Source organism: Microtus pennsylvanicus, chromosome 3 (assembly GCF_037038515.1).
Source record: "Microtus pennsylvanicus isolate mMicPen1 chromosome 3, mMicPen1.hap1, whole genome shotgun sequence".
Lineage (NCBI taxonomy): Eukaryota > Metazoa > Chordata > Mammalia > Rodentia > Cricetidae > Microtus > Microtus pennsylvanicus.
Genome location: NC_134581.1, coordinates 139383560 through 139399145, shown reverse-complemented (window position 1 = coordinate 139399145; position 15586 = coordinate 139383560). Strand labels below are relative to the sequence as shown.

The following is a 15586-nucleotide window of genomic DNA, read 5'->3' as shown; positions in this document are numbered from 1 at the left end:
CCAACACTCCCACTTGTCCCTTTTCCTGCAGGGCTTCTTTCCTGGGGTCAGCCTTGGGAGTTTGGAACAGATTTCCAGGAAACCGCAATTAGCCCCAGGCTGAAACTCTGAAGATGCTGGGATCCCTCCTCCCCTGGTGGGTGGTGGCCCACCCTTTGTTTGCAGCCTGGGGGATTGGAGTACAGCTGCTGTTCACGGCCACCCAACCACGTGGGATTTTGGTTTAGTTCCTTCAGGAAGCCTCAATTTTCCAGATCAGTCATCACTCACTATACCTCATTCCGTTCCCTACGTTCTCTTAACCACGACTGAAAACACTAGGGTATCAGGACCTTACTGGCCAGTTTGTCAGCAGGGATATGTGTTGCTAAATTGGTATTTGTAGAATGAATTAACAAAAGAAAATCTCCATGCATTACAATATCGAGCTTGGTGTTTTATTATTATTTTGGTTGAGGCAGGGACTCACACTCTGTCCAGGCTGGACTGAAATTCAATCCTTCTGCCTCAGCCTTCCAAAGGCTGGGATTACAGTGGGGCAATTATCACCCAGTGTTGATTGTTATATTCTTCCATTGCACAATTTCTGCATCGATTTTTTTACTTTTATTTATTATTATTATTTTTTTACAAAGGTACAAGGAATTTAAGAAACATTAAAACAATCATTCAAACGGCTTCAGGCATGGCTTCAATGACAAGCATAGCTCCTTTCTCACTTCCTGTTTCCCTCTAGGGCAGACCCTCAAGTTTTGTTCCAGGAAACAGAATTATTCTAGAGCTAAGGTGGGTACCAGCCGATGGCTCATCTCCAAGCACTCTCCTCATCCACACCACACAAAGTTCCTGAGTCAACAGAAAGGGAGCTCCCAAGGCGTGAGATAGGGAGGCGAGGGCTGCTTTGCCCCTGGGTGGGCACCGCCTTTGTGGGCACGGTTGCTCCATCAACTCAAGAACACAAAAACATAATCTTAAAAAAAAAGATGACTTTAAAAAAATATCTGATAAAAATTAACTATCCCTCTCCCCTGCTATGAAATAATTTAAATAATTTATTCTAGGTGTAAAAAAAACAACAACAAATAAATTTGTTCATAGCCACCAGTGACCTGTTCTTGAATGTGAGGTCTGAGTCTGGGTCCCTTACTGTGGGATGAGTTTCTCTTGGGGTGGGATGGATGGTGTTGTACAGAGATACCACGATGGGGAGCTCTGGAGACCCCACCCTCAGCCACATACAGGAGGCAGTGGCTTTGGACTGGTGTCTTCACTCTGAGGCTGTCCTGCCTTCTGAACATGGGGTAGGGCGCTTGACAAACTAGTCACAAATGAAGGGACAGAGAGCCCCGATCCAGGAGCTCCAATTCCTGTCAAATGCCTGGGACTTAGCCTTTTTCTCGGGAGCACAAACACGGCAAGCATAGCTGGATTGTCATCGTCGTTGTCGGGAATAGAGTCCTGGTCTAGTGATGGATGGATGGATGGAGAACAAACCAAGAAACACCGGACTGTGAGGGGCAAGGCATCATGGGAGGGAGTCTTGAGATTGTCCTACTTTGATTGCCAGCTCAGGTGCAGGAGACCCGCCCAAAGCCTCAGTCCTCACTGTACTGAAGTCACCTGGGCAGCTTGTCCAGAGGGACACACTTCCCACTGAGGAGTCAGCTGCGGTGGGGGTGGGTCTGGTCATCACTATGTCCATCCAGAGGGATGCTAATCGTTAGCATGGTCAAAGTCTGTTAGCCTGTGGGGCTCCTGCAATTCCCACTTGAGCTCCAAGGTGACCCATGTGATAGGGAAAACACTGCCTGCCTGTCCAGAGGGGAGTGGGTGTCTGGTAAGCTTGGGGAGTAAGCTCTGTCTCAGATTCTTCTCAGGCAACAGCTGGGCTGCTGTACTGACCACCAAGAGAGAAAGAGCCTCAGAACAGGGCCCAGGACACACAAGGGGGAGGCCCAGGCCTGCAGAACAGATACTATCTGGTCCCACTTTCTCACCTGGTACAGGCCAACCAGAGCCCTTCCTGGTGGGTGGCCACAGGGCTTGAAGAAACTCAGGCTGGTGCGGGGACTCCACACCAGCTCTGCTTTCCGTGTTTGTGCTCCCGAGAAAAAGGCTAAGTCCCAGGCATTTGACAGGAACTGGAGCTCCTGGATCGGGGCTCTCTGTCCTTTCATTTGTCAAGCTCCCTACCCCATGTTCAGAAGGCAGGACAGCCTCAGAGTGAAGACACCAGCCCTCCCTCCACATCCCCCTCGCAGAGGCCTTTTGATAACCTGGGTGGAAGCCTGCGTCTGCCTTCCTGGAGGCTGCAGGCTCTGGAGTCAACAGATATGGTTGGTGTCCCCAGCTATGGGACTATCTACTCTCACCTGACTGGTTCTGGTTGGAAGGATGGGTTTGGCTACCTGTCTGTCGTTTAGAATTGGGCCCAATCTTCACTCATTCCTTTCAGACTGAGTCCCCGCACCAGCCTGAGTTTCTTTTTTTGTTTTTAAATGTGATTTTTTAAATGTTTATTTATTTATTTATTTATTATGTATACAATATTCTGTTTTGCGTGTATGCCTGCAGGCCAGAAGAGGGCACCAGACCTCATTCCAGATGGTTGTGAGCCACCATGTGGTTGCTGGGAATTGAACTCAGGACCTTTGGAAGAGCAGGCAGTGCTCTTAACCTCTGAGCCATCTCTCCAGCCCCCTGAGTTTCTTCATTAAGCACAGGTCACCAACCCACAGGCACGATCAAAATCAAGTATGTGGTGGCAAGTCACAGAGGGGGTGATAGCTCACTGGAACTTTCCCCTTGTTCAGACGGAGAAACCGAGACCAGAGAGAGCAGTACTTAGTAAAGGTCACCAGGGAAGTCCGGACATAGCTGAGGTCAGAAACCAATGGATCCTACTATGGGGACTGAGAACAACACTGTCAGACAGACCCAGGACAGGACCTCAGTCCAGCCCTGCCAGGAAACAGATCTTACGTGTCTCTTTCTGGGCCTCAGAGTTAAGTCAGATCAGTGGTTTTCAAGCTTCTAAGAGATAATTTAGCAGTCAAAGCATATATTCCAAAGTGGGCTGATGAAGATGGAGGCTATCTGTTAAGAATGAGTCCACCGACCAAAACCGCTCCCTACTCTGACCACAGGCAGGTTGACCTACCCAGTCCTTCCCGATCTTTCTACCTCTGGGAGGTCATAGGTCCTCCCTGACCCTTAAAACCAGAATTCAGCAGAAGGCAGGGTGCAATCGAAACCAGCCCGGGGCAGAAACCACAGCAGTGAGAAGGCAACAGGAAAGTGGCACCATGTCCCACTGGGATCTCTTTCAGCGACCAAGAGTTTTCTGGTATAAAATATAGAAATAGTGGTTGTTCTTGGGGACCTATGGTTCGGTTCTGGACCTCCCCAAAGAGCCTCTTGGTGTCCCTGAGGGCAAGGATGGCGGGGACCTCTGCTCAGAACTGTCCTAAGCCCATCCGCAGGTTCTTGATCTCCAGTTCTAGCTGCTTGGTCTGGACTTCCCTCTGCATCAACAGCTCCCGGAGCCTCCGGATCTCCTCCTGTTGCCGGTAGAACATGTGCAGCAGCTGGGGAAGCAGAGGGCAAGGTCATCTGGGTGGCCAGGGTGGGCAACAACACCAAAGCTAAGCCACAACTGACTTTCAACTTGAGAGTGGTTAAATTATCAAGGGACAGTTGCTTGGCTCGGACACAAAAGCCTTGCTCACTTTACCCAATAAATGAAGTTCAAACAGATTTTGTGTGTGTGTGAATGTGTCCCATGTCTCCTTCCAGGGTCCCTCAGGGGTAGAGCAAAGTGTATTTGGGCCTGAGTATGAAAACTTGGGTTTTCACCACCATCGGGCTGTGTAGTTAATATTAACAACTTGGCAGGATCTAGAATGACCTATGGAGTTTGTAGAATGGGCTAAATGAGAGAAGACACACCCTAACTGTGGGTGACATTATCCCATGGGCTGGGGTCCCGAACTGAATAGGAATGAGGAAGTGAGCGTTCATCTCTCTCTGCTTCTGACTATGGATGCCATGTGACCGGCTTCCCTGAGCTCCTGTCTTCCTTACCATGCCTTCCTCACCATGATAAACTAACCCCTTACCGTAACTGCTACCTCTGCACCAAACAGCCATTAGATGTAGGGCACCTCCCGAGGGTCTCTGTTGTTCCCCCAAAATGTCTGTGACATCTCTTAGGGTGGCAGTGTTAGTACCTCCTCTCTCGGTGTGGAAGCTGAGGCTGAAGCTGTTTCCATTGGCATTTTATCCACAGCGGTAGGGAAATAACTAGTATACCAGCCTGACATTCAGCAGATGCTTAACATGTACTGGCTCTTAAAAACAGGCCTCAAAATTCCACAGTGCTGGTGCCAGGGCCATAATGGCACCAAGTCCTGTCTTCTGCATCTCACAGACTGTTCTGACCACTGTGCACACATCTGTCACCTTGGTAAATGGCTGCTAATCAGAGCCCATGAGGTAACTACATTTTACCAAGAGAGTTAAGGTCAGGCCAAGAGGTCAGGTCCAGCAGGCTGCCCTTCTGCCCTCATTTCCCTCCCAGCCCACCACGCTCCCCCACCCTGCAGGCCTCCCTCTCCTCTCACCTCATTTTCTGTCTTTGGTGGGGGGCATTCGAAAATATCAGTGCCATTGCTGAGCCAGGACTTCTCCTCCAGCCGCCGCTCTGTGGCCCACTTTGGTGTCTTCTCTCCCAGCAGAGAGCGGGGTGTCCGGTCATCATTGGTGGCCAGCTGTGCCATGGGTTCCAAGAGCCCAGGTGAAACTTGGACCGTAGACTTGGAGAAAGGTTTCTTCTCTAGAGGCAGTGGCTGGGGCTCCAGCGGCTCGGAGCCAGGTCGAAGGGACATCATGATGGGCTCTGGAAGGGATGTAAAAGGCTGTGAAGAGGGCTGAGTGGCCATGAGTAGATGGGCATGGGGGGAGCATAGACACGGCAGGCTTGTACTGTAGACAAGCATGTACCCGTGCCATGGCAATCAGAGAGCAACATGTGTCGCCCATGTGTGGGGAACAGCATAGACATACACTGGAGTGGCATCCAGGTCCCTGAGCTCCTTAAATGAAGCTTGTCCTTGCCTGCTCCCTGCTCCCCTTAGCCAGGGGCTTACTCTGTAGTTCTGGGTGGCTATGAACTCACAATCTTAGGGCATGAGCTGCCTTGGCCTTGCTTTGTAAGGAGAGACCCAGTCACAGGGTCCTCTGCCACCTATGAAGCGCAGTCATTTTTCTGACATCTTCAGGAAAATCTTGCAGACACAGAGAGCAGATGGGTGTGTGTTGTGTGAGCAGGGGCTGTTTGAGGGTTACACATAACTGGTAAGTGGCACTGGAGCAGAAGGCTGCCCATGCTCTGGGGATACATGAAGTGACCGGTGGTGGTGGTGGTGGGGAGCTGTGGAGGCGTGGAGGGAGCAGAGGAGGATCAGACAGCGGTCTGTTGCCTAGAGAATCTTGGGCCATAAAATAACCATGGAGGAAATAGTGAGGGTGGGGAGGAATGTGAATGAGCCACCCAGCTAGTCACAGTGGCAGTTTTTCTGTGGGGGTGACAGACATCTCTAACCAGGAGGCATTTAGGAACAAGGCAGGTGAAGCCTCTGTTTCCCTGGCATTTTATTTAAACAATTACCGGGAGCTGGTTGACAAGGGCCCCTCCCCTCAGCTACTTGGGACCTCTGGAACTCCCATTTTCCTAGGTAGTGGCCTGCTCCCGGTCTCCCTCACCTCTGTTTATTCCGCTGAGCCACTCGTGGGCTGTCAGGGAGGGCTGAGCTGCTGCTGTGGGCGGGTAGATGTCCTCTTGGTAGGATTCTGACTGCAGGAGAAGTGGGGACAGTGAGGGCAGGGCTGAGCCTTGGAGTCTGGCTCTCCTCACCCCTGCTAAATGAGGAGCCCAGCAGCCAGAAAACAAGGGCGCTCGCTCCAAGGGTACAGAAGCTTAGGAGCAGAAGCAGAACAAGATCCAGTGTTTCAGGATCCAGGGCTGTGGTACTGACCATGAGATGGGCCTTGCCTTACAGGAGCCACCCTCAGCCATGACCGCCAGCGTGGGCCTGGGATCTAGGATTCTGACATTTGGGGTCTGGTATCCACCCCCACCTCCGCTGGTAGTCCCACCACACTTACCCTCCGGGGTACAATCATGGACACGGGCTCAATGAGGCTTTTGGTTGTGATTAGCTTATAGAAGCGGAAGATCTCACAGGAAGACACATCGAGACCTCTCTTTGGCATGATACCTGTGGCCAGATGGCCAAGAAGAGATAAGAAATCCTGGCTGGGCTAGAGCTGAGACCCAGCGGCTAAGGAAAAGGCAGCACCTATGTGGGGTTGCTCTGGGCGGGGAAACAACCAAAGGATTCCATCACCAGGTACTGCCTCTACCTTCAAGGTTTAAATTTTTTTTGAATATTTATTTTAATTTTATGTGCATTGGTGTTTTGCCTGTATGCATGTCTGTGTGAGGGTGTCAGATCCCTTGGAACTGGAGTTATAGACAGTTGGGAGCTGCTATGTGGGTGCTGGGAATTGAATCTGGAAGAGCAGCCAGTGCTCTTAACCGCTGAGCCATCTCCCCAGCCCCAAGGTTGAATTCTTTCTTTTTTATATTTATTTATTATGTATACAATATTCTGTCTGTATGTCTGCACCAGACCTCATTACAGATGGTTGTGAGCCACCATGTGGTTGCCGGGAATTGAACTCAGGACCTTTGGAAGAGTAGACAGTGCTCTTAACCACTGAGTCATCTCTCCAGCCCCAAGGTTGAATTCTTTTATCTGGATCCTGAAGATGGTTTACCCTGCCCAAAGGTTCCCCCTTTCATCCTCATAGACCCAGAACCTAAATGCTTATTTTGTATTTTAGTTTATTTATTTATTTTTGTGACAGGATCTCATGGAATAAAACTTGCTATGTAGCAGAGAATGGTCTTGAACTCCTGACCCTCCTGCTTTCATCTCCTGAGTGCTCAGATTACAGGTGTGTGCCACAACACCAAGCCTCATTTGTCTTTTTGGTTTTTGAGGCAGGGTCTTGCTGTTATACAGCCAAGGCTGGCCATAAGCTCTTACTACTCAGGCCTATGATTACAGACATGTGTCTCTGTACTTGGCTTCCTAAATGCTCCTAATATGGCCGGCCACTCCAGTTCTTTGTTGTTTTTTTTTTCCTTTTCTTCCTTTTGTTTACTTGACACAAGGTCCCATATAAACCTGCCGTGACCTCAAATTTGTTATATAGATAAAGATGACCTTGAACTCCGGATCCCCTTGCCTCCATCTGCCAAATGCCTTGCACTGTCTTTGTAATCTGTTGACACAGGAGGAACCACCAGATGCAGCCCCTTGGACTTCAGAGCCAAGAGCCCCACCGTGCCTTGCTCGTCCTAACTCATCCAGTCTGGGGTGCTGATACCGGTATCAAGAAACAGATGGATACAGCCCACAGGTTAGTACCCCTTGGCTATCCCCTTGCTGTCTTCCCGTACCAAGACCCAGGCCTGGTGCCCTGGCCATACATGGCTTGGGAGTTCCACTCACCAATCCCCTTCTGTGGGTTGTAGGAGCGGAACTCAGTCAGGTAGCTCAGGTAAGGCTTCTCAACGCTCACCTCATAGTATCGTATGTTCCCATCTCCCTGGGGAGGGCAACCGGGAGAGTCAGAGCTGGGCCATCAGTGTGTTTCACTGGCCCCCATGACTGAGTAGTCAGATCCTGACTTTCATAGTAGACAGCTGATGAACCCATTCCATACAGGGACACTAGGGAGCCTATGGATAACAACTAACAACCCCAGCCCACCTATGTTCCTCTAGTGCAGAAGCCCTGGGAACATTCCCACGTGACAACCACTGAGGAAGTCAGGATGTCAGAGACCATCTAGTACTGGGGACATTTCTCATTGACAGAGTCACTTGGAGGTATCATTTCTGGCATACTGAACAGGGAACAGAGGCTACAGATACTGGAACCCCCACCCATGAAGATCTATTCTGCTTCAAATCCAAAGATTCCCCTGTTGATAACTACCACCTGGACCAGGAATTGGGGAGGAACAAGCTAGGATGGGTGGGTGGAGGTATCACACCAAAGCCTGGGCTAAGGAGCTAGCCACTAGTGCCTGTCTCCACCCTGCACCTCCAAGGACCCTAGGTCGTTTTCTAAGCATATACAGCTAAGCTCAGGCTATTTCTGCCTCCCGTCGTGCCAGGCTGACCTTCCCCACAATGTACAGCATGCTGGTGTCCGAGTCGTAGAAGGGAAACAGCACACCCGAGGAGCCATCCAGGTCCTCCTCTGTGAGGGGCACAGAAAGGTTGTCCTGCAAGGGAAGGGAGACCATCAAGAGATGAGGAACGTCATTCCCGCAGTCTCCAGGGGAGCTGAGATTTGATCTGCTGCCCTTGGCTCTGAATGTGTCCATGAGAGTGTGTGTTGGTATCTGAGACAGAAAGTTTGCTTTTCTGTATTATGCACATGTTTTGTAAAGAGGTCCTGGTTCTCAAGACTCAGTCTGTGAATTATTCTCTGGTGGAAATGATATTTCAAAGGCAGTACTGCCCCACCCCAATTTGTCAGCCTTTTACAAAAAGATTATTTTATTTTATGTATATGGGTATTTTGCCTGTATGTATGTCTGAGTACCATGTGCAGTGCCCAAGAGGCAAGGGGAAGATGTCAGACTCTCTGAAACTGGAGTTACAGTTGTGAGCTCCAGGGCTAGGAACCAAATCCTGGTCCTCCGCAAGAGCAATGAGTGCTCTTAGTGCTGATCCATCTTTCTATCTTTGCCAGCATTTTGCTTTAACAAAAGTCTTGTTTTGTTTTATAGACAGGGTTTCTTTGTGTAGCCCTGGTTGTCCTGGAATTTGCTCTCAAGTTGGCCTCAAACTCACAGAGATCTGCCTGCCTCTGTCTCCCAAGTGCTGAGATTAATGGCACCTGGCTTTAACAAGTCTTTTTAAATTTTTTTTTTGAGACAGGGCTTCACTCTGTAGCCCATGCTAGCCATGCTAGCCCTGAACTCAGAGCAATTCTGCCTGGGATTATAAAAATTACTTACTATACCTGGCTTTTTCCCCCCAGCATTGAAAATCAAACCCAGGGCTTCATGATACTAGGAAAATACTCTACCACCGAGCCACATCTACAAGTCTCTTTTAAAATAGAAAACTTGGGGATGGTTTTGAGGCTGGCTTTTAGCACACTGTCCCTATCTATATCTGAGCCTCTCCAGGAAATAAGCTTTCCCACACCATACTTGGACTTAATATACAGCAAAAGATGACCTTGATCTCCAAGCTAAGTTTGGCTTCTGGCTTATTTTAATAAATGAAGGAGACCTTGCTTTGTCTAGCAGGTGGGAGGCCCTGCATCTTGTCCTCAGTCTTCAAAACACCTAACAGAACAGCACTGCTCACCTTCCACCCACAGTGGGTCACAATTACAGTCACCTGATCTCCAGCTGTCCTCTGCCTTACTCTACTCCCTCCCCAGATCCTCTCTTGGGACCCCCATCTCTCCTGAATGATGAGGGGCCCAAGGCTAGCTGGCCTGATGGACTACTATCCCATCTCTGGTACTCATTCCCAGCCCCCAGCCCCACTGTCTGCTGACTGTGAGCCCCAGGCTGAATGAGAAAGTACCCAGATGGGTGAAGGGAGGCTGTGTGAAGCTGCAGGATGGTGGTGAGGATGGGTGGAGACTCACCTGGTCCCACAGGGCCATCTGCCGGTTGTTCCATCGGGATGTACCTGTGGATAGCAGCTTCTTGAGGTTCCCCAGGAACAGCACTTTGTTGGCCCGGTGCCCCTTGTAGCTGGCTTCCTGGAGGGATAAGTGTGGTCACTGTTGAAGAGCTGTGGGGAGGGGACTCGCAGCTATAGGTGGGGTTCCTGGCTCCCTGCTTGGTGCCTGTTACAACCCTGGTTGTCCCTTTTGTCACCCGTGGAGTCACTTGGTACACCTCTTCTAGGAAGGCGTCCTTTCCTTCAAGTGAAACCTCCCCATTCTATTGAGAGCTGCCTCTGAGAAGAGTCAGGCAAGCCTTAGCCCTCCACACTCTTTTTTCTTGAGACAGGGCCTCAAGATGTAGCCCAGGCTGGCTTTGAACCCTTACTCCTCCTGTCTCAGGATTACAACACATGCCACCAAACCCTGCCCCACTCCATCCTCGATTCTAGAAGCACAGTGAGCCCTGAGTGAGGCAGAGGGACAGTGGACATTGTCCTTTTTTAGCTCCATTGAGGAAGGACGTATGGTCCATTTTAGCTTCTGAGCAAACAGACTCACAAAGCAGAAGGTGTTGGCTTAAGGTGGCTGCTGTCCCCTGCCAGGGACAGAGCTGAGGCACTGTGGCTAGCTCTGAGGTCAGAACGGTTCACAGCCCACCTGTATACATAGTCATTTCCTTTTCTGGCCTTAGTTTTCTCATCCGTAGAGTGAACATGGCAAATCTCAGCATCCCCCTCCACCCCCACGATGCTGAGGCTACCTAAGGATGCTGCCTCCAGAGGCTGAACCCAGCTGCTGACAACGCTGTCACCCCATCCTTAAAAGTACCCCTGAACCTTGGCCAGCACCAACCTGGAGGACAGTCCCTAGTCGGGGGTCAACAACGCGAATCTTGCGGTCCTTACAGGTGGTGGCCAGCAGGCTGCCGTTGGTGTTGAAGGACATGGAGAGGATCACATCTTGGTGACAGGCGATTGTCTTCACAGGGCTTGCAACTACAGACTCCTTTGTGTCCAGGTTCCACACCATCACCTGCTTGGCAGAGTGCTGGCACTGAGCACAGTGGCCACCCAGCCCCCACCGTCACACAGCAGCAGGCATCGGTAAGAAACACGGTATTCCCAGGAGGGAAGAGGCAGCTGGCAGCCAGGCCACTGAGAGCGAGGGGTGTGGCTGCGGCTGTATGCACATCAGGGGATGCTGGGAGTCAGGCTGTCTTTGTAGTAGAAGGAAACCACCACCCACCTCTGAGCCAGAAAACATTATGCTGGGAACACCTGGCGCGTGGGGGTCACATCCCACTTTCTGGTGCATAACCGGGGATGCCAGAGGAACCCATAGCCAGAGCCGAAGATGTGAGTAGCATCCCCAGAGAGACATAGCCACACACACCCTTCATATCAACAGATAAACAAGCATTTCCGACCAGAATCTTCCAACAGCTTCTGTCTCTTTTGGATCTGAGAGGTTCCTGAGGTGTCTCTGCGAACCCCAACACAGTCAGCAGAGGAAGAGTTGAAAAACCATAGCAATGGTCCCACCAACCCACTCTGTCTGCAGTCTGGGGTTCAAGAAACTAAGACCCAAGGAGAATCATGGGACATTCTCATACAAGTCAGAGATGAATTGTATCAGGTCCCTAGTCTCCAGGGCTGGGAATTGTTTTGGTCTCCAAGGCCCATGGCCTTGGGGCACTAGGTAGAGATGGGGAAAGTGTCTGGTGGGCTCAGCCCAGCCCTCTAAGGCAAGCTACGGTGGATTGAATTATGTCCTAATCCCGTCTACCTAGAACCTCAAATGGGATTTATTTGGCAACAAGGTCTTGGATATAATTAGTTAACATGAGGCCACAGCAAATGGAGGAGGGGGTCTCAATCTAACAGTAAGTGAGGGGAGGCAAGGACATACCAGGACGAGGCTGTGAAGGCAGAGACAAGAGTGACAGAGAGGTGTGGAGGGATGCCTCCCAAGGCTTGTGGAAGCAACAGGCCGCCAGCACCTTGCCTGAGTCCTTCTAGCCTACAGGGCTGTCAGGGAAGTTGAGACAGGCCCCAGCCTGTGGTTTTCTCTGCCCAGGAGCCCCAGACTCACCTTGTAGTCATAGCCAGCGCTGAAGAGGATGTTGGCAGCCGTGGGGTGCCACTCCACCAGCCCCACCCTGCGTGCGTGACCCACTAGCTCCTTCCTGTAGGTCGTGAGGTTCCTTGTCAACAGCTGCTTGGGGATGTTCCAGATCTTAATCTGGAGGGGAGACAAGGGCAGGAGTGTGAGCTGGGGAACATCTTGGGGATGTCGCTGTCCTCAGCGTGGAGCAGGTAGTGCCTGGCAGAAGGACCCTGCTGTTGCTCTCTCTTGCCACCACCACCCGATCGAGAGAAAACTGGAGTCTCCTCAGGGTCCTCAATCAAGCAGGGCTGATCTTGATCAGGGGGAGGCTTCATTCTTAAACCTGCCCCAGGGACTTTAACCATTTCCATGACCTGAGGTGAGCAGGTAGGGTGGACTGAGGATAGAAGAGACTGCCGCAGTAAAGGGAAGGTCTCCATCATGGGAAGAGCCCCAGGGAGAGCAGCATGGGGCCATAGCACCCGGGAAGTGTTGCATGTATGTTCCTCCCATTCTGCTGGGGTCTCGGGCTCCAAGTCAGTGTTCAGATCATATCCCAAAGACAGGCAGGTTTCCCAGGAGGCTTTGCTTGCAGCTCAGGGACATTTATTTCCTGGTTTTGGTTTTGATAACAGGCCATGAAGTCTACCTGCTCCATCTGCAGGACACACAGAGCTGAGCTTGGGGTGGGGCTGGAGGGAGACAGGTTCTGGGCTTATTTACAGAGGGGGAGGTGTGTCCTGAAGGAGGTGGCATCTACCCTATCTGGGGAGGAAGGGCAGGGAACAATTTGCAAGGATGCATTCACATGGACTAGGTCTGTTGCCACCCTAGGCTCCATCATCCTGTCTGCCCCCCTGCATCCCCTGGAATCCAGAAGGGACAGTAGTAGGCCAGAGCCTTCTAGGAAGATCTGGCAGGGTGTGGTGGTACACACTTGTGATCCCAGTGTGTATCATAGACCCACTGGGGGTCTACAGTGAGACGATTGTAAGTTTGAGGTCAGTCTAGGTTACGTTGTGAAATTCTAACAAACACCCTCCAAACAACAGCAACAAAACACTCCAATTTCGGCTCCCCGTAAATATCTTTCAGGGGATCTTCAGAGCAGGCCTGAAAGGACAGGCGTCATGAGGCAGGCCCAACCATCCTTTATTCTTTGGTCTCTTAGCAATCTCCTACATGGAACTTTCTGCTTTGAGCCAGTCTTCCTTCCATACTGATTTCTCTTTCCCTTTTTTGTCTAAGCCGCCAGGCAGTGCTGAGTTAAACCAGGGACTATTTTAGCATCCTGCATCACTGACATTTCTAGTAGTCCCTCACTTCTGCTATATGTGGCCATGTCTCTCGAGAGAAGTGGCACAATCGGGGGCAGAGAATTGGCCTCAGTTTGAAGCCAGCTCCGCTGCCTGGGCTGTATATCCTGGGGCAAGTTGCTGCTCCTTTCTAATCCTCGGCTTTTCCATGGGAGAAATGGGGCACTGGGAAGACCGAGTGAAGGGGTCAGTGTGATGTGGTCAGAATACAGTGGGATCACAAGAAATGCTGACCGTGGCTTTTATCTGTATCTGATTACAGTTTGTTATTTATTGAGTGCACATACTTGCCCCTGTGTCTATATGGAGGTCTGGGGACAACTTGTGAGAGTCAGTTCTCTCCTTCCACATGGGCCTGAGGTGATCAAACTCAAGTTGTCAGTTTTGATGGGAAGCCCTTTACCTGATGAGAGGGGTCTTGGGACTACCCATACTTTAATTATTTGTTCACGACTGGGCCTTTGAAGTCCCCATCACTGTATTTTTGAAGCAGGTGTCTGAGGGATAACAAATGCGAGCATCGTGGGGATGAGGCATGCGCTCCTGTATGGGTGGAGCAAAGATGGCTATGCTCCCAACTTTCCAGGAGGCTAGGGCGGGAGGAATGCTTAAATCTAGGAGTTTGAGTTCACCCTCAGTAACACAGAGGTGGGCTTGGCCTCTTGGGGTGTCTTGGGGCCATGTTCATATAAGCCCCTCCCTTTTCTTCACTCATCCACCGTGTCATGAAATGAGCTTCTATTTCCTGGTCCCCTCTCAGCATGTCACAGAGAATGAGTCTCACGGGGTCTTCCTGAGATAGGCAAAAGTAGTATACCCATTTTATGGGAGGGAAACTGAGACCCGTTGAGAGGCATCATGGGCCCAAGCCCCACACACCCATGATGCCTTCTCCACCTCTCACTTCCTCCCTGTGAAGCCATCAGTGAGATAAAGCAGGGCCCTGGACACCGACGGCTTGGGAACCTTCCTGTCGCTCGCTTCCTCCTGGCATTCCCCCGGAAGCACTGCCCTGGCACTCACTCACCGTGGCATCTTCAGAACAGGAGGCGATCTCAAAGTCATTGAAAGGATTCCACTTGATGTCCAAGACATTCCCTCTGTGCCCGCAGACCTTGGGGTAGTGAGGGTCCAACTTTCCTGTCTGCAAAACAGTGTCACAGGCATGGGATGACGTTGGTTCCTCAGCCAGTTGGTCATCACTGAGTAAGCAGGACATGTAAGGGCAGCTCCAAGGCAGCACACCTTCCCACACACCCTGTGTGACCCTAGGGGGATCACTTCACTTCTCTGAACCTTCCCGTCCTCCTTGGTACAGGGGAGGATATGAGTGTTTCACAGCGGTCTGGCCCAGTGCCCAGCAGGTGCTCAGCTCCAGGAACTAATGTGGTATACAGAACCCTTTCTGAAAATGGCCTGGCAGTTCCCCAGCAGTTAAATGCTAAGAGGTACCACGTGATCCAGCAGTTCTGTTCCTAGACGTATCCCCGAGAGAAACGAAAACATGGAAACACTCAAGACTCACTCATCCGCAGCATCCACAGCAGCGCTATGACAACCAGAAACTGGAGGCAGCCCAGGCGCCCACCGAGTGACACGCGGAACGCACAATGTGCAGCACAGTTATGTGGTGGGATATTATTCAGCCAGAAAAAGGGATGCTGTAAAGGCACCTTAAAGCGATATCCTAAGCGAGAGAAATGGGCACGAAAAGCTACTTATCTACAGGTGGGGTGGTACCCCCCCCGTGACTCCAGCACGGGGGAGGCTGGGGACAAATCAAGACGAGTCGAGGTCAGTCTGGACTCACATAAACAGAGCCAGTTATTAGTTAGGCGCTGAGGCATGTGCCTAGTTTCCCAGCAAATGAGGAGGTTGAGGCAGAAGGATCTTTTGGGCCCAGGAATTGAAAGCCTGGCAAGACAGTGAGATGGTCTCTTCCATGTACATGCGTTACCTAGGGATCCCACTTGGATGATGATCAGACGCAGGTCACTGTGTGAGCAGTTTAGCCCCACCCCGTACCTGGCTCACAGAATCCCAACTACTGCATTTGGAGAGGCCAGTGCCAAGGGTGGGAGTGGCTCCCTCCCTCCCTTCCCCTTTGCTTTCTGTCTTTATTATTATTATTTTAAATTTTCACTTATTTTATGTGTATGGATGTTTTTGTGTACCATGTACTCAAGGAGACCCGAAAAGGGCACTGAATCCTTTAGGACTGGAGTTTAGATGACTGTAAGCCGCCATGTGGATCCTGGGTTTCACCCAGGTCCTCTGGAAGAACAGTCTGTGCTCTTAACCCCCAGCTGCCTCTCCAGTCCTGCCCCCAGTTCATGTTGTTTAAGAGACTTTGTTTTTGTTTCAGGCTCCACGTGTAGCCAGGAAGGATGA

The 15586-nt window shown here is 50.9% G+C and overlaps 1 protein-coding gene across 1 annotated transcript in view; it reads right to left on the bottom strand.

Annotated features, from left to right (window-relative positions):
- Nucleotides 1-2537: 2537 nt before the first annotated feature.
- The window catches only part of Coro2a (coronin 2A), a 49423-nt gene continuing 36374 nt past the window's right edge, over nucleotides 2538-15586 (bottom strand). Inside the window, exons 3-12 of the mRNA XM_075967265.1 lie at nucleotides 14223-14339; nucleotides 11865-12014; nucleotides 10626-10805; nucleotides 9750-9866; nucleotides 8257-8361; nucleotides 7581-7677; nucleotides 6166-6278; nucleotides 5764-5854; nucleotides 4623-4897; nucleotides 2538-3587 (exon numbers count right to left, since the gene is read on the bottom strand). Of these exons, the coding sequence (XP_075823380.1) occupies nucleotides 3456-3587; nucleotides 4623-4897; nucleotides 5764-5854; nucleotides 6166-6278; nucleotides 7581-7677; nucleotides 8257-8361; nucleotides 9750-9866; nucleotides 10626-10805; nucleotides 11865-12014; nucleotides 14223-14339 (1377 nt within the window). The 3' untranslated portion in view covers nucleotides 2538-3455. The remainder of the gene's footprint in view (nucleotides 3588-4622; nucleotides 4898-5763; nucleotides 5855-6165; nucleotides 6279-7580; nucleotides 7678-8256; nucleotides 8362-9749; nucleotides 9867-10625; nucleotides 10806-11864; nucleotides 12015-14222; nucleotides 14340-15586) is intronic.